This window comes from Mustela putorius, unplaced genomic scaffold, assembly GCF_011764305.1.
Source record: "Mustela putorius furo isolate JIRA1106 unplaced genomic scaffold, ASM1176430v1.1 tig00537227_pilon_pilon_pilon, whole genome shotgun sequence".
Taxonomy (NCBI): domain Eukaryota; kingdom Metazoa; phylum Chordata; class Mammalia; order Carnivora; family Mustelidae; genus Mustela; species Mustela putorius.
In genome coordinates, this window is record NW_025422368.1 from 22800863 (window position 1) to 22825635 (window position 24773).

Consider the following 24773-nt stretch of genomic DNA (forward strand, 5'->3'; position numbering starts at 1 on the left):
AGAAACATACAGCTTGCATAGTTACCAAGATTGGCATTTCCTGGGTAGTAGAGAATAAATAGTTTGAAGCAGAAACAAAAAGAAGCAAAGAAAGAATTGTATAACTCTTAGGTGTTTGCAAACTATTTATGTCAGCAATACTGGGAAGATTTTTGAGAAGTGAGCCCTTGCTATGAAAGCAAAAGTAGCCCAAGTCATTAAATGAGTGGATTCATTTATTCATTTGACATATGTGCTGGGTACTCTGTGACATCCTTTATATATTCTGTCTCCTATAGTCCTTACAGACATTTTTGAAGTAGGAATTGTTGGTCCTCTCACAGATGATGGAACTGAGGCTTGAAGAGGATAACTTGTCCAAGACAAAAAGCTAGAATGTGGCAGAGGTGGGTTTTGAACCCCAATCTGTCAGCTCCATGGCTAAGATATATTGCCTCCATCTCTGTCGTATGCATGCAGCCCATTTTGCTGTAAAACTTTATTTAGTTACCCTGTGTTGACTCTTATCTGGGGCATGTGTGTGTTATCTTTTATGGAATCTGTTAGGTCTCAGATAACTTATAGTGTGTCCGTGTTATTGAAATAACAGAAACAGCAAGGCTCTCCTAAGAAACAACTGTGAGTCCACCATCTTTTTAAAGGGGTTGCTGGGCATTACCAGTTCAGTGTTTGAGGGGGGAATGTATCGCCTTGAGGATTTATTGTTTGTATTTCGCTCATGTTTGTCGGAAAAAGAAGCAATGATGTGAAATCCTATGTTCTCCATGGCTCTTCTTAGACCCGGGTCTCTCAGTTTATTCATCTGTGGTCTGCCTGTCCACTTTGAAGCATCGGGGAGTACTTTTTGTCTCTTCTCTTTACTGAGGTATCTCCAGACCCTCAAAGAGTACCTGGTGAGTAGTAGGTACAAATGAATACTTGTTAAATGAACAGAATGATAGAGGGCTACATTTATATGTATTATTCATTTTAGCTCAAATTGAAGAGAGAGTTATACTGGCGCAGTTTGAGGTCCTATGAGATGGGAAAAAAAAAAATAAAACCTACTCCAATTGCAGGTGCGTTATTTATGATCCCAAACACAAATGATAAAGTCTTATTTTCTCTCTGTTGCACATGAAGAGGCTGAGTCTTAAAGATGACATCGCCTTCCCCTAGCCTGGACAGTCATTTGCCACTCAAAGACTGTTGTGCACACCATGCCTCAGGAGTGGTGCTGGATGCCTTTCAGCACAGGAGAGGAGCAGAGGCGGAAATGTTCTCCAGATCTCTGCAGCTTCCATTTCACTCACAGTGAAGTCCAGATTCTTCCTTGGAGGTGGCCAGGCTGTGGGATGGTTAAGAGCCACACTCTGGACTCTTGGTGCCACTCTCAGCTCTGTATTTGCTCTGTGACCTTGAGCATAAAAGCTTTCTGAAGCTGAGTTGCCTTATCTATGAAATGGGGCTGATAATAGTGTCTACTTGATAGGTTTTCATGAAGATCCAATGGGATAATTTACCTAGAATGCTTAATTTTAATGCCTGGCACATAAAAGTCCTGAAAATTGGCCTTAAAATGTCTAAACACCTAGACTTGATAATTCATTTTTCTTTCTTTCTTTTTTTTTTTAAGAGTTGAAATATATATATTTAGATATTTTTTCTTAAATAACATATTTACATCTAATAGAAAATATAACTCTAGAGATAATCTTTCCAACCAAAACTGAAGGGAGGGAGGAGGAACGGAAAAGGCGGGGCGTGTGAAGTTAGGGACGGGACCAGCCAGAAGGCACCTCCCACCCAGAAACAAAAAGCGTTATACCAAGTTTGCGCTCCCACTCTCTCTCCTGCTCTCTTGCCCTGGGATCACCCACCCAGCAATTCATCTTTTCTCTTTAAAAAAGCCTTGGTCCGTGTTACTTTCCTTAATGGTGATGGTCAAAAAGTTTGAGGTCACGTCGGTGACCACCACCTTCTCCAGGTTGGTCAGAGAGGGACTCCAGGACTCCTCCTCTGGGTCCCCCAGGATTCTGGCCACTGGGATCCTGGCGATGAGGGAGGGCCTTCCCCCCTGGGCCCCCATGTCCCGATACAAGCCCCCCACAGAGCCGGGGGTGCCTGAGCCATGCCGGACCCGGGGGCCACCTGGGTCCATGGTGCCCTGGCCTCTGGCCTCCAGGAAGGTGGCCCTGTGCTTTATGACCCTGGCCGGAAAGGTGTCCACAGCCGGCTTGCCCGTGGCCTCCGCCGGGCTGGGGTTGGCCACACCGCACTGGGCCAGGTCCGAGTCCTGCCTCCGGGCCAGCTGGATCACGCTGTGGCCAGCTGGGAACTTTCCTGCCCCAGAAGGGGCCTCGTCCAGCTTCCTGCCCTTGAGGTAATCTCCGAGGCCATCACTGGCTTCTCCCAAGGGCCTCTGCGAGGGGTCCAGGAGCTCCTTCCGGGGCTTGGGGCCTCGCTTCTTGGAGCTGTCTCCCGGTGAGCTGGGTTTGTCTTCCCTGCGGCTGGCACCCCGCTCGCGCTCGCGCTCCCTCTCTCGTTCCCGCTCCTGCTCTCGGTCCCGGTCCCAGTCCCGAGGGGGCTCCACTCGGCAGGTGCTGCTAGGGCTGCTGCTGCTTCCTGGTGGGGACAGACCCATGTTCCGAAGGCCCTCATGAGCTCGAGAAGTAGAGGCCAGGTCCTGGGGGGCGCATCCAGGGTAGGGGATCCGGATGCCTCGGGCTGAGTCACTTCGGGATAATTCGTTTTTCTTATGTAAATATAAAGATCATGGCAAATATCCCCTCTATCTTCTAATACAAAGTAGACTGTGTGTAGTTTGTCACGAGACAGTACACATATTATCAATTTTTTTTTCAGATTTTATTTATTTGTCAGAGAGAGAGAGCACAGGCAGGCAGAGTGGCAGACAGAGGCAGAGGGAGAAACAGGCTCCCTGCCGAGCAAGGAGCCGGATGTGGGGACTTGATCCCAGGATGCTGGGATCATGGACCTGGGCTGAAGGCAGCCACTTAACCGACTAAGCCACCCAGGCGTCCCTTTGTTATCAATTTTAAACATGGTTAACTTGGTAATACATCTGTGAGCCCCTCAGTATGCTCGAAGTTTGGCCTACTCTAATAAACATATAAGTGACTTGCAATAATGATTAATAATTACTACAATTATTCTCCAGGTATTTCTTATGCATGATTGTAGGTACCTTATTTACATTAGCTTTGCTCTTTGAATAAACCACCAAAAGAAGGCATTATTGCCGTTATTTCATAGTTAAGGAAACTGAGGCTAAGAAGAGTAAATAAGTTTATCCAAGATCATTAGTTAGAAAAATAATAGAGTCAAGCATCAACTGTAGCCTACAGGTTCCCCCCTGTGCAGCACTTAATTATAGTTTCCTACTTGATTTTAACACAACTAAAGAACAGTTACCACTTGTTGAATGAACTGTTAATTGATGTTTCATGCTTTTGAGAATTATTTTCACCTTTCTTTCCTCATCTGATTAAGAGTATTTTTGAGTCCTTTTATCTTGCTTTTACCCAAAAATGTAATTTAAAATAATAACTAATAATAATAATGATGATGATAACCTCATGACTCTAGCAAATTTAAGTCCCATTTAACACCAAAAAACTTTATTGTCTCTAAAAAAAAAATACACGGGAGGGAAAAAACCCACAGCTGATTCACTACCCCTTACGTTTAGGAAGGATAAGGGGTTCTGATGAGTGAACATTAAGGAGGGGTTTGTGTGAGCTGCTATTGACTGTTCATTTTCCCTCTCAGCCCAGACGGATCAAACGGTGTTACCCACGGCAATTAATTTTCCTGTGCCTCCGTCCTTCAGCAAAGCAGGGATTAAACTATGAATTTCCAAAGGGCAAAGAGGGTATCTTGCTCTTCTTTCTAGTCCCAGTATCTACCTCAGTAAAGGTTGTTGAGCTAAACGCAGTGGGAAGTAATGCCAAGATGAGGGTGACAGTGAAGAGCAAGACCTGAAAGATGACATCCTACCAGTTCTGACTCCATTTCTGCAAACTGGGAGATGACTATTGGGCTTTCTCTCCAGGTCTCTCCCTTGCATCTTTATATTTGATGCCGCAGGCTGGTTTCCGGGATTCCAAAGAACTAAGACGTAGTAATGCGCCGAGCTTTCCTCTTTAGTTGCTGACTAATCCCACTTGGTTACCAGATGCTGCTGTAAGAGAAGAGACTCAAAGGAGGCAGAGTGGGGTCGAGGTACAGGGGTGTGCTCCGGGGCTTGTGACAGCGGGCTGTGCACATCTCTTCCCAACTGCGTGCTCAGTGACTTCACGTTGATAGCGGTGAAGGATTTTTTTTTCCTCTAGTTTTAAGGGTTCCTGCAGTAGGAAAGACTAAATTTCTTTATGAGGAAACTATTGTTATTATGTCTCATTATTACTTATAATAAACAAGTGTTTTGTAGGAAACTCCACTTGTCAGCGTCTAACTCCAGATCCCAGTCTTTCAGATAAACCCGATATCAGGGATTGGCATATACAAGACTGTTTTTAGCTTAAGCTAGTGGTTCTCAAAGTGTTGTTTTGGAACTAGCAGTGTTGCCCAGTAATTTGATAAAAATGCAAATTTTTGGTCTCCACCCCAGCCCAATTGGATCAGAAAGTCTGGGGATGCCAGTTTTTACCATGTCCAATACCAAGCATTTCTGACACACTGGCTTGGACTTTGTCTTACCATAAGGCCTTGGCAATGAGAATCTGGTAAAAATGCTGAAGTTATGCCAAAATAGCCTCTCCCATCCTTCTGAAATCTTGATTCAATAAACATTTCTTAATAGATACTCATGAAATTTATTTAATATATTATTTAAATCTCTGATATACTATGTGTTAATCAACAATTTTCCAGAGTGAGACTGCGTTCAGTCAACAGAGTGCTGTCTTTATCATTTGTTGAAAATATTTCTAATATTCTACCTTAAATCCTATTTTTTTTAAAGATTTTATTTATTTACTTGACAGAGAGAGATCACAAGCAGGCAGAGAGGCAGGCAGAGAGAGAGGAGGAAGCAGGCTCCCTGCTGAGCAGAGAACCCAATGCGGGGCTCCATCCCAGGACCCTGGGATCATGACCTGAGCCGAAGGCAGTGGCTTAACCCACTGAGCCACCCAGGCACCCTACCTTAAATCCTATTAAACAGATGAAAATCCACAGAAATTCTCTTAAGAAACATCCAGAGAAATACTTAACAGTTCTGTTATGTCTCTCATTGATCAATTCTCTGTGCAAACATGAGAAGAGAGTTTGTCTTGTTACTATACTGACTGAATATAAAGGTGAAAGTTGATTAACTTACAGAAAGAGAGTCACGTTTCAGGTACACAAATGAAAGGGCTGGGGTGGAAGGAGGAGAGAGACTTTGAAAGGCATTTGACAGGGGAAGGTCGTATTCCCCAGGTAGGCCTGTCAAGCAGCTCTGTCGACAACAAAAAGAAGAAAACAAATAAATTGTAGGTTGTGTGAATGTCACAAGACCAGAATATAAATCCATAGGACATGGAATGAAGTAAATATCAGTAATTCACATTCTCACAAGGTGTTTTAGGCTGGTATCTTCTAGCTATGCGAGAATGAAAAGGGAAAAAAAAGTAATACGCAGGTAGAATCTCCCAGACGTTGGTCTGGCATTCACCTTTGATGCATAATACCGACCCTTCAAAACACCACGGCAGGCACATCAGGGCCAACTGATGGAAACAAAGACAATGTGTGACAAGACTCAAGACTCCTACATCTAGAAATGGATCTAACACTCACAGAACATTTCATCCCTGTCGAACTCTAACTCACCAGAGAGAATGCAGCCTTCACTCTGAGCAGACAAAGAATGTCTTTAGACAGAAGGTGGAATGTAGGACTTGGGTTTTATTTTGATGCTAATAAACTGTAGAAGCATGCATCTAAAAATTGATTGAAGATGATAGTCGTCATCTTTTTTCCCATTAAAAAACAACAACAACAACAACAGCAAACCATCCCAAGCTTGTGTTATCCGTCTGTACATGAACTAAATCTTCCCAGGCTCTTAAAGCCCACCTGTCCTTTCCCTAGTGCCACTCCGTTCTTGTTTGGCTATGTGTGCAGTGACACCACCTGTCCACCCCAGACCTGAGTGTCTGGTCCAACGAAAGCCTTCTTGAAAACCTTACATAACTGCTTTTTTTCCTCTTCCATGGGCCTCACCTCACTGAATCTAATGGAAGCTCTGGCCCAGAATCCAGGAATGTTGTCCAGAGAGACCTGGCGGGTCTCGCTGCTCATTAACATGAGCTCCTCCTCCCTGCCTGGGAAGTCAGAACACCCTGTCTTCCTGGGGTGTCTGTGGCCTGCCAGCTCAGGAAACGAGACCCTTCGTCTGGCATGAGAAGTCTGGATTCCTCCCCATGGCCATAAAGCCTTCAGTTTTAAGTTTCAATAAATACTAGTCTTCTCAAAGGTGCTAAATACCAATAAACTGTCTGATAAAGAAGTATTGCTCTACCACGTAAATCTATAGGTGAGAAAAACAAGGTCTCCCCTCCCGGAGCCTCCTGAGCCCTGGCAGAAGTCTAAGAAATGAAAGTGTGTTGATTGTATTCAGGTTTTATAACAAAGACCCTAGACAAGGGCCTAAAAGCAAAATCCCCAACTCCAAAAGGCTTATCAGTTTCATAATACTTAGACATGTTTTGATATACCATGAAAAGTGTAAGAAGTCGGTATGAGATGATTTCTGCTCAAAAGAATCAGAAGTTTTTCATTAACTGGGCCACTTCTTTGGCTCTTTTCTGTTTTCACTAGACTCTCTCTGGATGGTCTCACATTTCTGATGGCTTCTGACTTCACGTGTATACTGATGATTAACCAGTGCTCGACTCCCACTCAGACCTCCTTCCTGAGCTCGAGGCCCATGTGGCTGAGCCTTGAATCCCTGGGGACAGCATCATTTTCCACTCCCATTCTGCTCTTCCTCTTGTGTCTCCCTAAATGTCAGCGCCATCGCCCTGGCAGCTCAAGTCACATTGCTGTGAAGCACCTTCCTGGCCCCTCCCACCCCTACAGCCTTCATCTCGGAGCCTAAGGATTTGGTTTCCCTCCTGTGGCTTCAGCAGACCCACAGTCTCTCCCTCTGCTAGCTGTGCTAGCTGAGCTCAGGCAGTCACCTTCCTCCACGGATGCCTCAGGCCTTCTTGGCTGCTCTTCCCTTCCCAATCCGCCTTCACAGCCAGAAGGACCATTCTAAAACACAGGGCAGGTCGTACCATTCCACGGCACCAAACGTCCTCAATGGAAACAAAAGTTGTTTGTGACCCACCTCCCGGCCATCTCTGTAAACACATCTTTCACTGTTTCTTCTCTCGTCTTCTGCACTGGGGCTATGGGAGTCCTCGAATGTTTACTCTGCCTTTCTCCATGCTTTTGTTCCTACTAGTATGTCCTCTACTCTTCCTCACATCCCTCTCCCAACTGGTTACTGCCTAGCCTTCAAAACCCATCACCCTTCAGGAAGTGTCCCCAAGGTGCCTTTGGGTTGATCACCCTTCTTGGGTCTTACAGCAGACCAGGTCCTAGTACTTAGTGGTAGTCTAAGTTCATTGTCGTCTCTTTCCCCACTGCACTGGCAGAGAGCTCTCTGAAGTCTGAGGCTATGTCTTCTCCGCTGTCAATTCCCAGAGCCGTGCCCAGGGTCTGGCTAGTGTATGTCCTCAAAAAGAGTTTTATCGGTCGACTAAGAGAAATGCCCAAGAATGAGGTTATATGTTCCTTTGCACCTTCTTGCTGGAACCTGGCCTAAATTAAGGCTCCAAAGAAGTGGATACTACTGTAGGGGAAAAATTTCGTTCAAGCAAGACAAACAGAATCAGATTTTAAGATGTGGGTCAGTTAGGCCTGATGATTGGGATGTGTCTTTCATGAAGGCAAAGAGGAGAGTCTTGCCAAGTGCCAACTTCACAGCAGCCTCTGGGGCCAAAGACAGTTATATGGGAGAGAGCTGGACCCCGGGCACCTGCAGACAGACGACCAGGAGTGTATGGGCACATGCTTAGGGACTTAACACTCTGCAGAGAAGCAAGTTGAGAAAACTCCATCTGGTTTGTTGCCAATAAGCAAACAAACAAACAAAAAAGGAGGTCTTTTTTCTATTGTTTCAGTGCTATAAATTCTTAATGTGAAAATACATAATAAGCCCCTCCAGGCCTGATCAAACGTATACCTCAATTAGATCATTTTTAAAAATAAGTTTTGAGAAGGAAATCCATCCCTGACTGGGAATGTCCACCATGTTGTGGGCTGCACACGTAACTTCAGGGTCATTACTTCTGCACCTGCTAGTGCTTTGCCTGAAAAACTGCCTCCCTGGGTCCTACCTACTCTGTTTTCCACCCAGCTCTCTCCAACCTGGGCCATACTCATGCATTTTCATGCTGCATCTCTCCCCTGGGAATGTCACTGTTAAGTTATCAGCTGTCCTAATGATGGAAAAGCCTGTACTAAAAGGAGGCTTGGCTTTTGGCTTCACAGCCCAGTAGAAACCCAAACAGCTCTCAACTTGAGAACCTATGAGGCCACAAGTAACTTATTGATTATGTTCAGGGGCAAATAGGATAGAAGCATTACCTTCAAATGCTATGCTGGCATGGTAAATAAACAGCTCTCCTCCCCTGGGGTGTAAAGCTAGCCCTAGAGGTAGAAATGATCACCAAACCAGTCATTTACTGACCTGCTAGGTGACACTCAGCTACACTTCCAACATCTGTCTCTAGGAAACTTGTGCTTATCAGAAAATATAATTCTGTTGCTTTTGGTTTCTGTCCTGAAGTAGAATTTAGCAACATTTTGATCTTTCCAAAATTAAGTGTGAATAGATACATTTGATTAGAAAACTCTAAATCACATTTACAAAACTCTAATGCAGTAAAAAAAAGAGAAAAATCTGGTTTGACAAAACAGTTGAGTATCTTTTTCTCTCAAAGTTGTCATTCCTTCTCCCAGTCTTCTCCTTCCCTTTGTGGGTGCTCCGACATGGGGGGATCACTTCCTTTCTCTCCCTGGCCACTGTCCTCCTGTCAGTCATGCTGTAGCCACGATGTGCAGATTCTACTGGACTATACCTTTCTTCTGCCTCTTTCTCTGACTTTGCCTGCATCATCTCAGCGCTGGCCCATCTGAAAGATTAATTTTGCTTTGATTAGTAAAATGATATCCTGGCATTCTCACCACCAACCCACCCAATACCACTGCTCATCTTTCTGAAACGTGTCTCGAATTATGTCATTTATCTGGCCAAAGAATTTTAAGGAAGTCCCATTACTCCCTAAATTAATCCTACATCCCTGGATTTTTTTAACTATATTTTTAAAAGTTTTTATTTATTTATTTGAGAGAGAGACAGTGAGAGAGAGCATGAGAGGTGGGGAGGTCAGAAGGAGAAGCAGACTCCTCCTGGAGCTGAGAGCCCAATATGGGGCTCTATCCCAGGACTCCAGGATCATGACCTGAGCCAGAGGCAGTTGCTTAACCAACTGAACCACCCAGGCGCCGCACCCCCCCCCCCGATTTTTAACTGACCGTTCTGCTCTATATTTTGTTATTTCAACTACAGTTATATATTGGCTACTCTTCCCCCACAATTGGCGCCAGCCTAGCTCTGTGCGATGGCTTGGACTGTTCACCCAAACTACCTTGTATGAGCGCTGGTTTCATTATTTACTAGCTTTGTGCTACTGTTTCCTCATTTCTAATATGAGGATCATAAGTACATACTTCCTCGGGTTTTGTGATGATTGCACGAGGAAATCCATACAAAGCCCTTCGAAGATCACCAGCACAAAGTCAGTAGTCAGTAAAGGTCCGCGATCATTATCATGATTATCATCATCCCTTTCAAGGACCATTTCAAATCCACCTCTTTAGTGAAGTCTTTTTAAATTGCCCGACTCAATGTTATTTTCCCTCCATTTTGTACTTCTCTGAATGGCATTCTCCATATATAGCCCTGCCTTAGAATAGTGCCTGCACTTATCTCGGCCTCGACTGGACTCTACCCTTGCTGAGGATCATTGTGTACTCTAAAGGACCTCGGACAGCACCTGGTGCATCAAAAGGCCTTAATAAATACCAGGTCAATTGAAAGAAATTGATTTTACTATTTTAAAAAGGCTGTTCCTCAAGCTGAGAAAGGAAGAACACAGACAGATAAGTAAATGAAATGAGCACCTCGATAACAAGGCTGTTACTGGGGAAAGACGCTGAGATTGATGTCATGAGGATGCAGGACTGTCCTGATAACACCCTTTCGTCCCTGTGCTCCCTTGCAGGTCTGCTTAGTGGCCTATCTTGGTTTGTTTATGCTTTGTGTCTCATATCAAGTTGATGAAAGGACATGGATCCAGTTCGCTATGAAAGTAAGTTGTCATTGTTCTTTCTCTTTTATCATCACATAGAAAAAAACCCGACAAGTACAAAATAAAAGAATGCTTTTTAAGGGGTTGCTTATCAGATTATTCTAGAAATTGCATTTTTACACAGGCCAAAAAAATGTTTCAGGAGCGCATTCCTCCAGACCCCAAAGGTAATGCTGATTTTTTTTTTTTAAGTCTTAATTTCCATGCACTAGGTTGGCCCAGAGCATATGAAATCTGTCCTTCAGTGCCCTTACAAGGAATATTGAAAATTCATCAGTTCAGCAAAAATACTTGGCCAGGGAAAAGGTGTCTCTATGAGTTCCCACTTCCATATCTTGGGGGTTTTTTAGAATATTTTAATAATGAGGCAGTCTAAGTGTATTTCCTCTTGTAGGTGGGATCACTGAGACAGAAAAAGTACATTGGGTGCATCCAAATGATCTGTGCCAAGAATCTGAGGGTAAAGGGTGGGGGAGAGGATGGGATTTGCATGGTTTAACAAGTGTGTGTCTTTCCCATGCATGTACTTTTTTTTCTTCCATTAAAGATGGTGCATTTGATTGGAACCAATTCAAGTACACAGCATTTCACTACACAGTAAAATCTGCTCCTGAGGGAAACAGAGACACACCCTTTTAGAGTTTAGGGAGATAAACACCCAACTCAGCAATCAGAGCTAGTAGAAATCAAATTCCTACATTTTCTTTCAACTGTTTGTAGCAGAGAACAAAACGGTTTCTGTACTGTTAGTTTGTTGAGGGCTTTTATGTATGTGTGTGTGCTTGTGTGTGTGTCCATTCACACTGTTTACTTTTCTTTTGTAAGAAAACACATAACTGGATACTTCTTTGTTCAAGCAAGAAAACAGCACATAAGAGTAAGTCAGCTCTTATTTAGAAATTAAGAAGATGCAGAAAAGATATTTTGTATTCCAGTATAATTGAAGCGGCTGACATAAAAAAGCAAAATGCTTATATATATGTGTGTGTATTTAAATCGTGTTGTAAAAGAGTAATTAATGGAATGAAAATTTTCACATTATTTTAAACAGCCAAAATAAGCTGGCTCCACAAAATGTACGTATCATCCTACAGAATAAAAAAAAAAAAAATAGCTCTTAGTGCAGAGAAAAAAATAGTTATCTTTGAGTGGTGGGAAGACAACTGCAGTTTGTAGTCTTTTGCTCCAATTTTGTAATGTTCTCCAATAGTTAGATCTAACTTTTCCGATTAAAAAAAAATAAGGGGTTCTATTTTTAAAAAACTGATAGAATTTCATGGATATGCCTACATTTGGAAATTTTACTTTTTCTGAGGGTGTTTCTTAAAAGAAGGCCAGATAGAGCAGACATCAGTCCATGTTTACTTTTTTTGTAAAGGTCTGACTAAACACAGTGAAGTTTAGTGATGATAAAAAAAAAAAAAAAAAAAAAAAAAAAGCCAGAAAGTCTAGGAAGAAGTGCCCTGTTAAATTACAGGAACCTCTTCCACTAGGGTAAAAAGTGTTCTTTGCTAGGTTCATCAGCTTATGTGAAATGCCCTCATTTCCCCTCCAGATGACCCAGCAGAAGCACCCGCATCAGCTTCAGGGACACCCCGGAAGCCACCTCCACACCTGCACTTAAAATAAGGAGCAAGGACAAAAATAAAATAAAATAAAGAAGTCAGTGCCAATGTCAGCCAGGTTGAGAATTCCCCACTAGGAAGATCTCATTAGCTACCTTTCCCCCCCCCACCTGTGACAGACATTGACAAATACGGAGGCACTTTTCCCTTCTCCTGAATGTGACCTTTAATGATGCTTGCTGCCAGCTCTCTAAGGTGCCCGCTATATTATCTTCAGGTCTAAAAGGAGCTTCAGTCAATCTCCAGGGTTTCCAAAGGCACAACAAGTTACAGCCGACTTTCCTTGTGCCTCCACATCATTGCAAGGGGCGGGGGGCGGGGGGGGGTGGTTACGAAATGCATCTTGGTGAGATGCTTCTCACTAGCATAACCGCATTTTCGTGCCTGCCTGTTGACGGCCTGGCCTGAGCTTTGTTGCAGATTTCCCTCCCCCCCCCCGCCCCCCGCTGTTGTTAGAGACCCAGATGGCCCCGGGCGGTCGCTCAGCGGGATCACCGCGGCTCTCTGCAGCCTGAGCACGCGCGCACGCAGACACCGCTCCCTCCCTCTCGGAGGCAACAGCCTCGGGACTTGTTCCATCTCCGGCGACCGCTGGCCTCCCGGCGACGCCGCTGGCGCGCTCCTTCCCTCTCCCCGGGCCCTGCCGGCGGCCTTGGCGGGCCCCTCGGGGCCTGGGCTTGGGCCTCCTGCCTTTCCTCATGGCCCCGTCTTCTCGGGGCTCACCTGGCCGACTTTCAGAAACGGGTGCGGGTCTCGTGCTTGGCGGCCCTCCCGGGCTCATTCCCCGCGAGAACTTTTGAGGCGCGGTCGCCGCGTGCCCCCGCGCGGAAGGCCCCCGGGCTGCCGCCGCTCCCGCGGCTGCGGCTTCCCCGCTCCGGCCGCTGGGGAGGTTCATTAAATCCAAGCCGCGCCGCCCTGCTCCCCGAGTCTCGGAGCGCTGAGGCTGGCCGGGTACCCATCAGAGGCCGCGAGCGAGCGGGGCGCGCCGGGCGCCGCTGTTACATAAGCGCCGGGGCCTCCGCACCCCCCCCCACCCCGGGCCTCCGCACCCCCCCACACCCCGCGGACCCCCCACCCTGCGGACCCCCCACCCTCACCCCCGGGTTCGGGCGCCAGACGCGCGGGCCGACGCGGGCAAGACAGATGCGTCCCGGCCCCGCTTCTGTCAGGATGTATGGGCTCGCATTCCCAAGGTCATCGCCCACACTTTCATGGGTAGTTTATTCGTGCCGTGTAGGTAAAACAAGCCACTCGATTTTAAATTACAGATTCTCACCCAGAAGCTTGTTGCTGTCAGCTGAAGTCAAACCAATGGTAGCTGTAGCGCAGGCAGAGATAGCCCCCAGGCTTGGGGGCGATCAAATATGTATTCGTGTCTTACACGGATAAGAAATTTGATTCTGTGGCTCCGGCCTGTTGACGGGGCCGGATGCTTTCACAGGGTGGGAGAAGCAGAGCCGCAGCGGGTGAGAGACACCCCGATGGAAGTGCATTCACCTTCCAAGGGCTGAGTGGCTTGGTTTTTGTTTGTGCTCTCGCTGGCTTCTAGCATCTTAAAGATGCTCAATTAAGATTGAGCAAGCCATGCGTGTGCGTGTGCGTGTGTGTGTGTGTGTGTATGTATGTGTATGTGAGAGTGTTTACATCCTTTCTGTGAGCCAAGTATGCCTGTTACTCCCACATGACAGAGAATAAGACAAAGCCAATAAAGTTGATATCCTAAGAGTCTGGAGAACTGGCAGCTCTCTCCATCTCTAGTAATTTGTTTATGGATTTCACAAATGCTTAAGTAGTGCTAGTTTGTACTAGAGGCAGCTCTAAACCCTGGACAGATATCAGCTCTTTGGGTGCCTATAATAACCAAGGCTTAAAGGTGATCATCATCCCAAGCTTAAAGGTGAAGTAATGTAGGTACACATGGCATTGAGTAGTTTGCTAAGAGGGGGAGAATCAGGATTCCAGTGTGGGTCTGGCTCCCGTTTGTGCTCCCGGCCATCGCTCTGCTGCGCACTTGGTAAATGTCTCAGGCAAATCTTTTAATGTCTAAACCAAAAGGTGATCTTTTAAAAATGGGCAAAATTCTCACTTCAGCAAATGGATTTCTGTGATTACAAGCAAATCCTCTTTTTGCAACCACCCAAATTATTTGCAGATTGAGAAGAGGGACTCTTGTCATTGCTTCAAGATATGATCCCACTGAATGTTACAGAAATCTACTGAGGATGTATGTGTGTGTTGGAGGCAGGAAGGTTATTGCAAGACCTCATCAGTTCCATCCATTGATGGCAAGAAAATGTGCAGAAAAAACTCCAGTTGGGGCCATTTTACTAAGCAGATGACTCTCAAGTGGGATATTATCCCTTTAATTTGGGCCTTCCCTGCTGGTAAAGGCACCAATGTATCCACATCCCCAAAGCAAATAGTTTCCAGTTCCATGCTGCCTGCACTGGAAACACGGCTCCGGTGGGCACACTTCAATCTGGCTCTTGGTATCAGGAGTTGGAAGTCAACCGTCAGACCCAAAGATTTCAGAACCACCTAGAATATTTCATATATTCTGCCCCGATAGTCCCACAAAAATAAACTCATACTCTTTAGCCTGAGCACTATCGTGTTTGCAGAAAGCATGGCCACTGAAAATTTAGGGAGAGGATGAGTTCAATAGCACATATTCAATCTTTCCTTTTTAAATTTTAATGGTTCCCATTAGTATTTATTTGCTTCCCTTTCTCCAAGGGAGACTAGACATGTTGCATAGAAGTTCTCCTTGTTGTGTCCCTGAGATAGAAGATGTTGCAATAAACTGTTTCACAGATGAAACAAGTGGGTTCCAACTGACGATTCTTCAAGTGATTGAAGAGGAAGGGTAGTGTGTGTGTTTACGATGTATTTGATGAGAAAAACCCAGAGAAGCTGGGCTTCTCCTTGGTTGTGCAGCTGTGCGAAGGTAAGATGGTTTAGCCAGTGGGTTCCACTCCCCTCCCGTGCCCTCAGTCAAGCTTTCAGGCAAACCAGACTCATGATTAGGGCATCAGCACACATGCACACACACAGGAAAGAAAAAAAATACATTTTTAAATATTCTGGGTTTAAGACTTGAAAGCACTTGGAATTGTCAGCATGTGGAGAATCACTCGGAGGACTTTTGAGCCCATGTTTTATAATCTGAGTTATGTGTTTTTATTTTAAATGACAGATCGCTGGAAGTGGAGAGAGTGCATAATCTTTTCAGAGCTACTTTAATCTGAACCTGGACATGAGTAGAATTAATCTTACTCTGAGGAGTTCGCCTTCACCAGAACTGCTCTATGAGCAGCTTTTAACTATGGAATGCAAATCTCACACAAAGAACCAGGCTCAAGTGCACCAGTCCCAACAGCTGGGGAATCTGTTCCTTATCTAGACCCTCAGCAGGTGGGACCATGAAGAGAAACGTTTCCAGTAGGTCAGTGCAATCCCAGGAATATTTCTTGTTTTTATAAAATGCTTTATATGGTGACTGTGTCAACAAGCACTCTCAATTTTTGATCAACGCATTTCAGGTGTAAGCTAAATGTCCTCTTCAGGGATTCCATGGTTCTTTAGCAGCAGAGTTTAGCTCTTGAACCAGACTTTTCCATCACAAGGCTGTCACATAGGCCAATGGTGTTCAGAATCTCTTGGCAGCTATAAAGGGCCATTTGGGGTTTATTTTTATGCTCAGGAACTCCATGGTTATAGGTGATGAAGCTGACATTCAGTCATCTACCTTCTGGAACCATAATTATTTTCCAGCAACCTCTTACTGGGGATCCTGACATTCCTGGACACAGGTTGGCAATCACTATATTGAACACCGCTGTTTTTATTAACCCGTATTGCCATTTGGTCAATCACAGCCACTTCTGGCCAGCACAGTGTTTCTGTTGCATCCGTTGCATACGTGTTCTTTACTTCCCAGTCTTTTTGCAGTCTTCAGGTGAGCAGTTTTTGAGGTCCAGAAACAGTCACAGCCTGCCTTTCAGGGACAGCTCTCAGGTTTGGGAGTCATCTAAACAGGCTGCTACATCCAGAAACATCCCACAATCAAGCTAACATTGTTGGCTCAATCTATGAAAAGCACCCAACATCCGTAGGGCAAATCAACATAGGATCAGGGGTTAAGGACTGCTCACAATCAAATCAAATTCCCCTTCTGCCTTGGGGACTCCGGTTCTGAGGCGAAAACAGCCCCTCCCTCAGGACCTTCCTGATGAGAGAAGAGAAAGCCCAGCTTTGATGCATTAGCTTTGTCACGAGTTGTCCCGTGTTCTTTGGTAACTGGAAGGTTCTGTTCTGCTTTCTCGCAGCTGTTGTACTTTCTGCTGAGTGCCGTGGGCCTGACAGTCTGCGTGCTGGCCGTGGCCTTTGCTGCCCACCACTACTCACAGCTCGCCCGGTTTCCTGCGGAACGGCTCTCGACGCCTGCCACTGCAAGGTGCCCTCCGAGGAGCCCCTCAGCAGGACCTTTGTGTACAGGGATGTGACGGACTGCACCAGCATCACAGGCACTTTCAAACTGTTTTTGCTCATCCAGATGATTCTTAACTTGCTCTGTGGCCTTGTGTGCTTGCTGGCGTGCTTTGTGATGTGGAAACACAGGTACCAGGTTTTTTACGTGGGGGTCAGAATGTGCTCCCTCAGGGCTTCTGAAGGTCAGCAGCAAAAGGTCTAACGTTCTTGCTCACGGGTGGGAGACGAAGCAGCCCACTGCCGAGCTGAGGTCAAAAAAGAGAAAGGGAAGGAAGAAAGAAAGAGAGAGGAGGGAAAAAAAAAAAAAACAACAGAAAAAAAAAAAACTTTTGACAGTAACTAATAGTCACTGTTCTAAATGAATATTTTTGTATTTTTTAGGAAATAAACACATCTCTTCAGGTTTCTATAATATTTTAAAAAACTCTTACAGGGAAATTAACATCCAGACTAACTTTGGGACATTAAAAGAACACAGAACGGGGAAAGAACAGCATGTCTATCTTTGCCGCGTGGAGTTTAGCCCTCCTAGGGCTGTCCCCCGCTTCCTGAAAGCTGAGCAGCCCCATGAAAACTTTTGTAAACCGAAATGGTGTAAAGGGAGAGGCTGTTCTGTAGAAGCAAAAAAATCTTCAGCTTTCTTTCAGTTAGCAGAAATGGATGCTCATCTAGATAGTTTCGGAGAGTGGGGAAAACCTGTCCTCATTTTATTCCTCATTTGTCTAATCTTCTTTCCTGCAAGCTCAGTTTCTAGTGCGCGTTGGCATTCCAGGCCCACGTCGTAAATTTTGCCGTCTTTTCCAGAACCTCCCACCTCCCTCCATGATCTGCCCTAAGTCTCGAAGAAAGGCAGGGGTGGGGGAGGAGAGCTGAACAGCCAGGTTGAGCCTCTCTATTTTCGCTGGTGGAGATGTCTTCAAGGCATGAAACAGCTTGAAGGAGCAGAGAAGAGGAAGAAGAGACTTCGCAAAGGCGCGATAATTATAAACACCTGGGCTGGGGCGGAGGGAGGCCCTTTTCTCCTCAGCTCCCTGAGTTTGGCTCCATGAATGGATCCCTTGCTAAACGCTTTGGATGATTGTCTGCTTCTCAATAATTGAAAGTTGGTGGTAGTTGTCTTCTTAATGATGTAGAAGGCTCAAAAATAATTACATTATGCTTCTATTCTATCATCTAAAACAAATCATTAAAACTAATTTCTACCTAATTGTTAATTATAATTATGCTCCAAAGCCTACTTAATGAGCCCTGGCTGTTCTTACGTAGTAGCACCATCAGAGAAATTACTCTCATAAGAGAGGAGGCTTAAAGATTCTTTCTTATGAAAGCCAAGCTTGACAAGGGAGAAGAGAAATATTTTTTTATTAATAGCTCAGGTTAAAAATACTCATTTAAACAAAAGCAAGAGCATTTGTAATGGGCGATGTTTGTACAAATAGCACATTTGTGATATGTTGTGGAGTATCTCTCTTGGCAGCTAAGTCCTTTTGAAGAAGACTGGGAATGGCCATGCGTTCCATTCATAAAAGTGTATCTGATTTGTAATCCTACTATTGACTTGTAAGCACAGTTCTCCCGGAGACTTCAACTCCTGTTTTGAAGTCCTGATTTAAGCATCTGCCCGTTGACTTGGAAGGTAGTTTTTATTTTGTTCTGTTTCTAAGTTACCACGACTTTAAAAAAAAAAAAAAAAAAAAGCACAAGTGCCCTATGGTGGGAATCTTTTCTCTCTTATTATCAAGTTCTGAACAATATCCATGTTTTAAGGACAGAGCTCAGAATGCAAATTCATGCAGCATAAATGTTATCAAGATCTTTCTCTACTAGCATGCTGTAGTGAAATCAGAGATTCAAGATAATAATGGAGATGAATTTGCCTCTCCACATTGCCTACTGATAGACTCCACTAGTCATGAAATTCAAACCTAAAAGAAAAGCATTTTCTTGTTTGCCTTAGAAGATAGTCGAACAATCCCATTGATTGCGACAATAGTCTCAATTTCTGTACAATATAAATATCCAAGTAAAGAGAAAAACGTTAAGTCAGTTGGAGGATTGTAAATAGCTTTTACGTTCTCCAGATAAAACACCTGATTAACAGATGTGAAAACCTTTTTTATGTATTGACTCACTTTAAAAATGGCCTTCCCACACAAGAGCTCAGGCCAAGAATTCACATTGGAGGGCTTAGTGGTTAAGACTCTGGGGCAGAGGTTTGATCACACACAAAAACTACAGCATCCTGATGACGACCTGAAAAATACTCTGTGCTGTTAAAAAAACAATACCAAAAACTGAATGCATTCTGATCTGGACAGTTTCCTACATAAGGAAGAAAATGGCTGCTTATCTGAAATATTATAGCTGTCCTGTAGAGTGAGAAACTTGTGATTTAATGCTGATCACTATGAATAGGGCACCACTGGAATCACACCCTGACTTCTTTCAACAACTTTTTGTAGCAAACACTACAGGTCTTATATTGGAAAAATTAAAGTTCTTCACCAAGGTGCTCGGTGCTTTACACACGATTCACAGGGTATTTCAAAGAGTAGAATAACTTTAGCTTATGTGCTTTCTTTTTCTAAATGATGCCACCAGGCAGGATCGACATAAGTTTGATAATAATCAGGATATATATATCCTGATTATTACATAATTACATTATATATATGTGTATACCAGGCAGGATTGACATAAGTTTGATAATGTCCTGATTATTAGATTATTACATTATATATATGTGTGTATACATACATTATTACATTATATATATGTGTGTATACATACATATATAATGTAATAATCTAATAATCAGGATATATTAAAATCCCCAGTACATATACATATGTATTTTTGCTATTATGTAGTTAAATTTTGCTATTACGTAGTTAAATCATTCTTAAATCCCTAAAAGAGGGAAAAAATAATCATAACTGAAAGAAGGAACAAATAAACAAAACAGGAAAAAAATAAAACAAGAAAGGAGTCCCCTGCTGTGAACTGAGTATTGATATGTGTAAGAAATGTGTTACATGAATAACAAACTGCTTTGCGCTGGATTTAAAGTATTTTGAGGTTGTGTTTTGCAAATATTGAAGTTATAATAACGGCAACAGAAAGGGAACAGATACACAGCTTTACACTTAGCAAAATGTTACATTTGAAATCTGACAAGGAGCCAAGATGGTGACTGTCTCTTCTAAACCATAAAACAGTAAGATTTGCGCAATCCTCCTCTTCTTCCACCTCCTTCAGGAGAATTAAATGAATCAAGACTTTGGAAAGAGGGGAAACTGCCGGGACTTGGCAGTACTTGAAATAGGAGGAATACAGCAGCCTAAATGTACAGACTTTGTAACCGAGCCCACTCGATCGGTCTGTGCCTTCACGTGACCGCCATCTGTGCCTCCCTCGCTCTGTCCAAATCTGTGGAGGCAGCTCCTTGGAGCCAAGCCTAAAAATATAGCTATGCGGGGACCCTAGAAACTGTAGTCAAGTAACAGGCCTGACTTTGTGCCCCCCTCTTTGAATTAAACATCTATATGATCTCTTTGGAGGGGTTTCCAGCTGCAAGAGCAGCTGGTTCCAAGAGCAAGGACCGGTGCTATGTGTGTTCTCTATTCACAGCTGGGACGTTAGAATCTCTAAATACTCTTGCACTTCCCTTCTTGCATGCGTTGTATCTGGAATATGTTTATAGATTGTTAGTAAACGGTGGGGTAGAGGGTATCCAAGGAAGGTTCTGGAGGACAAGGGGCGGCAGTCATCGAATCAGGAGCAAACTTCAAAGTTGCCCTGAAAAACCGGTGCTATCCCGTCACAAAGCCCACCTTTCCATTTTCTCGTGACTGCCGTGAACGATTGCTGGGTCGCTATTAACTTCCGTCAGTTGTGCTGGCTATCGGCTTTTACCAGACTCCAAGAACTCTGTCATGTTTCTGAATGGATTCAGAGTCTTCAGGGCAGCGTTAAAAAGAGCTGCTGCCAAATATATTGTCTCCCAATGGGAACATTTGTTCAGCTGAAGGCTCAGTGTTTCAGCCTGTGAAATGGATACCTTGATTCTTCTCTTCCGGTTTCTAGTATTTTATTATCTTGAATGATTATCCCCTTCAAGAATATTGGTCTGCCTTCTGCTGTTGTGATTGCATTTTTCTGGCATTGATGAAACAGTGACTAGAAAACATAGTGCTTTCCACAGGTTTGAGGTGGTCGTTTTTCAAGGGGTTGCACATATGCAGATTTTCTTTATTAATAAAATTTTCATAATCTCTGCAAACACCTTGTTTGGATGTGTTTTGAAGGGTGTTACATGTGAACTTGCATACATAAAATCTCTCAGTTGAGTGTTTGCTTCAAAAATTTGGTGTTGGGGTGGATGAGAACTAGTATTCATTTTGACTTCGTTGTTCCAATGGCTGTCTCTGTTTTGGTACATGGCACCCACCGTGGAAGTCAAGGTTATAAATGCTCCCTGGGGCTGGAGAGAGCCAGAGCTGAAAAACATCTTGCAGAAAATACTCAGAATGCTGATTCTTAATTTATGTCTGTTAATGTCAAGTAAAGCTTGGCCTAGAGAATGGAATACAAGTTTGAGTGCCACATGTTCAGTCATATCCTACATTTAATTATACAGAAAAATGGACAGCCTAATTCCATTTCAAATCTGAATGTAAGGACTGCTTCTTACAAACTCTGAGGCAATTTAAATAGTTGATGATACCATACAATGCAGTAGTTCTTTCTGTTTATTTGAGTTAGAAAAGCTTGTAGAATGGGAAGAGACTGTTCTTACGACTCAGGATACACTCTCTGAGCTGGGTTTCCCATCCTTAGTGTTAGGGCTGCAGGTCCTGGGGTGGAAATCTGACGGCTGTTTTCTGGCTGCATAACTTTTGACAAACCATTTCATGTTTAGCTTCCCCATTTGCAGAGTGGAGAAAAACATAACACGGGGAAAGTTAAATGAAATAGCCCTTAGCAAAGTGACTGGCTCAGAAAGAGCTTAAAAAACATCTGGTTGATTTCATCCTTAGCTAAGTTCTGCATAGCCCTATGCCACTTCTCCTGTCCCCACATCCAACTAGAAACATAGCTCTGCTTTGCTATCCCCTTCTGTGACTCCCTTTTCATAATCCAGGAACATTATCAAAGGGGCTGCCAACAGAAATTCTGCTTTAAAATAAGATAGTGTCAGCTCTTATTGGTGATAGTGCACAGAATTATGTGCTGGCTGGATCCCTATTTGTTGGTTTGCACAGCTGGATGTTTCCCAAATGTGGCCATCTTTTCTCGGTTCTTCTCTCAGGGAGAAGAAGAAACTGAGACATTTCTCTTGATTTTCATGTCACTTTGAATTTAGTTTGATAGAAGCATGCTTAACCCCAACATTTTACAATGAAACTTTATTGGGCTTTCATACATTATCAGCTGTCTGTATTTTAGATTGTGATGTACAACCCCTGATTTATTTTAAAAAACCAACTACCAACCACCTTTGGTATGCTTGACCCTGTGGGTCACTGATTCTCATTCAAGAATTATTAAAAGGTCTATTTTTCAGCATAGTCAGCAAATACCACCTAGAGCTTTATTCTCCAGGTTGGATATGAGAACACTCATATGAATGTTTATAAATTTGTGGCAAGTTTTTGAAATCATACAGTCAGAAATCTACTTTCTCCCTTGATAGAGTCTATCTCTCTTTGTAATTTATAATAAATTGTTATAAATTATTTTTTTCATTTGACAGATTCATCCTCTATAAGTTAGTCTTTCTGAAGTACAGGACCAGTATTGGCTATTTTACTTTTTATTTTTTTATAAATATTTTATTTATTTATTTGACAGAGAAAAATCACAAGTAGGCAGAGAGGCAGGCAGAGAGAGAGGGGGAAGCAGGCTCCCTGCGGAGCAGAGATCCCGATGCAGGGCTCTATCCCCGGACCTGAGATCATGACCTGAGCCGAAGGCAGAGGCTTTAACCCATGGAGCCACCCAGGCACCCCTATTTTACTTTTTAAAATGCAGATCGTAGGCAAGTAAAAAATGAAACTCACGTGTAGGGATGCCCGCATGAAGACAGCCACTTATTCTTTATTTCTTTCCAACATATATTTATATATGTTTATTGATCCCTTCCAAAGCATGTGTTCTTAGAGGAAGTCTTTTTTGTTTTTGTTTGCTTGGGAAGGTCATCAGAAAGATCCTTTCATCCAAGAGATGTGGGACATAGAGTCATCTGTTATTCTTGGGGAGAAGCAGATATTAAGGCCATAATCCAAAATGCTGAGATATTAAGTCTTGGTATTTAACAAGGCTCTCAGGCTGGCTCAGGGGGGATGCGGAGGCCTGGAGCTTCATCTGTGGCTCCTGTGCTGGGCTAGCCTCGCCTCTTGCACGCAGACCCCCGCTAGAGAAGGAGACAGAAGCTTCCAAGAGGTGGCCTGGCCCTACCTGCCGCTTCTGGGAATTGTGGAGGTGCCTTGATTAATGCCCAGTGAGGGAGCTGAACAGTGAGATGTCCATGGGCAGTTCCCGGGTCTCTGAACCTGGAGACTGAGACCGACACCTCTCTCTGGGCAGGGTGCTCTGCTTCTTAGGCTTTCTGTCCAGCCCCCCTGTGTTGTCCTTGACTGAGCAGTTATGACTATGGGGAGCAAGGGGCTGACTCGGAAGGACCAGCGGGGGCCGGTGCACTTCTGAGCAAAGAAGATGCCTGTCGTCAATCCACTCCCAGCGGGTCTCTCTGTATCTTTCTAGGCAGGCGCCCCAGAGAAGGTCTGAAAGTGGAGTGCTGGCCCCAGTGAATCTGAGACAGAAGAAATAGAATCTGAAAACTCTGTGATTAAAGTTGTCACTAGCCTCAGTGGATTTTTTTTTTAAGATTGAGTGATTGATTGATTGATTGCTGTTAGAGAGAGACGGAGAGTGGAGAGAGGGGCAAAGGCAGAGGGAGAGAATCTCTCAAGCAGACTCTGTGCTGAGCGTGGAGCCTGACACAGGCTTAATCCGACGACCCTGAGATCAGGACCTGAGCCAAAATCAAGTCAGATGCTTCACTGACTGAGCCACCCAGGCACCCCTCAGTGGATTATTTTTAGTTCTCTTTCACTCAGGATAGAATTCATGTACTCTCACAAAATAAACAAGGACTCCTCAGATACCTTTTGGGCAAGAGTCAATTGTTAAGTTTTTATTATTTTTTTCTAGATTACAGTTGAAAAGAGAGAGAGACTCTCTGTCTCTCTGCCTATTTGTGATCTCTCTGTCAAATAAATAAATAAAATCTTTAAAAAAAAAAGAGAGAGAGAGAGCTGACAGTATTTTAATATACAGAAGCTTGGGACCTGGGACGCCCAACATGGCCATTTAACCAATGGCTGGGAACACGCAGTCAGGCAAATGCAGGGAGGAATGACATCAACATATTTGGGGTCCGCATGAGGGAGCCACAAGTGAAAACCTGGATTCCATTTGACCTAGTTTGGGTTGAAGTGAGAGCAACCATGCCGGCGTGACCCTCACACCCACCCACCACCAGATTTTAATATTGCTTTGGACAGTTCTGGATAAAGCGACCAAGAAGGCCACCTCCATTTCTGGGATTTATATGTCTCTCCTCTCCTGGGCTCTCTCTACCTTTCCAGCGAAGAGACCGCTGCCCCTCCCTACCTTGTCCCACAGCAGAATCTGCCCATCTCCCATCCCCTATCCCATTTCTTTTACAATCAGCTCAAGTATTGTTAACTCAAATGCTGGGGGTTAAAACCTTAAGGAGGGAGAGCCCCATAAATATTCTTTTCATCGTAGTAGGATTTTCCTAAAGATGAGAAAGCTTTTCAGGTCCAGAAAAATGAGGCATGTGGGGGGTGTGGGGGGAGGTGGGGGAACTTGCCCTGTAGTCCTTCAAACTCAGTCATGTAGGTAGCCACCTACTCTGTCTGACCAGAAGAGTCACTGTCACGGAGCTGGGGAGACTCGGAGAACATTTCCCAGTAGCCCCAGCTCTGGCTGTGGCTTGGGAACCTATGTGGGTCTGCAGCTGAACAGGCTGCTGGTTACAGCTGAGCAAATCTCAGCTCAGACTGGCTGAAGGGAAGCATCCAGACGTCTAAGGGAAGGGGTTTTCCTCCTGTGATTTCAGAGGGCATTTAATGTGGAAGGCAGAATGAGTGTGTTTAAAAAAAAAAAAAAAAAAGTGGGGAGAGGGGGTAGAAGAATTCATGCAGAACCTCTCTGC

At 44.1% G+C, this 24773-nt stretch overlaps 2 protein-coding genes across 2 annotated transcripts in view; one reads left to right on the forward strand and one right to left on the reverse strand.

Moving 5' to 3' along the window:
* The window catches only part of SSPN (sarcospan), a 37793-nt gene extending 16983 nt beyond the window's left edge, over positions 1-20810 (forward strand). The window contains 3 exon segments of the mRNA XM_004776396.3: positions 10326-10412; positions 16366-16456; positions 16459-20810. Coding sequence (XP_004776453.2) covers positions 10326-10412; positions 16366-16456; positions 16459-16730 — 450 coding nt within the window. The 3' untranslated portion in view covers positions 16731-20810.
* On the reverse strand, positions 1607-6294 carry LOC106004092 (chromobox protein homolog 8-like). The gene is made up of 2 exons (XM_013047822.2): positions 6211-6294; positions 1607-2734 (listed from the first exon to the last, which is right to left on the reverse strand). Exons 1-2 carry the CDS (start codon positions 6292-6294, stop codon positions 1868-1870), a joined length of 951 nt encoding a protein of 316 aa, XP_012903276.2. The 3' UTR covers positions 1607-1867.
* Positions 20811-24773: the final 3963 nt, after the last annotated feature.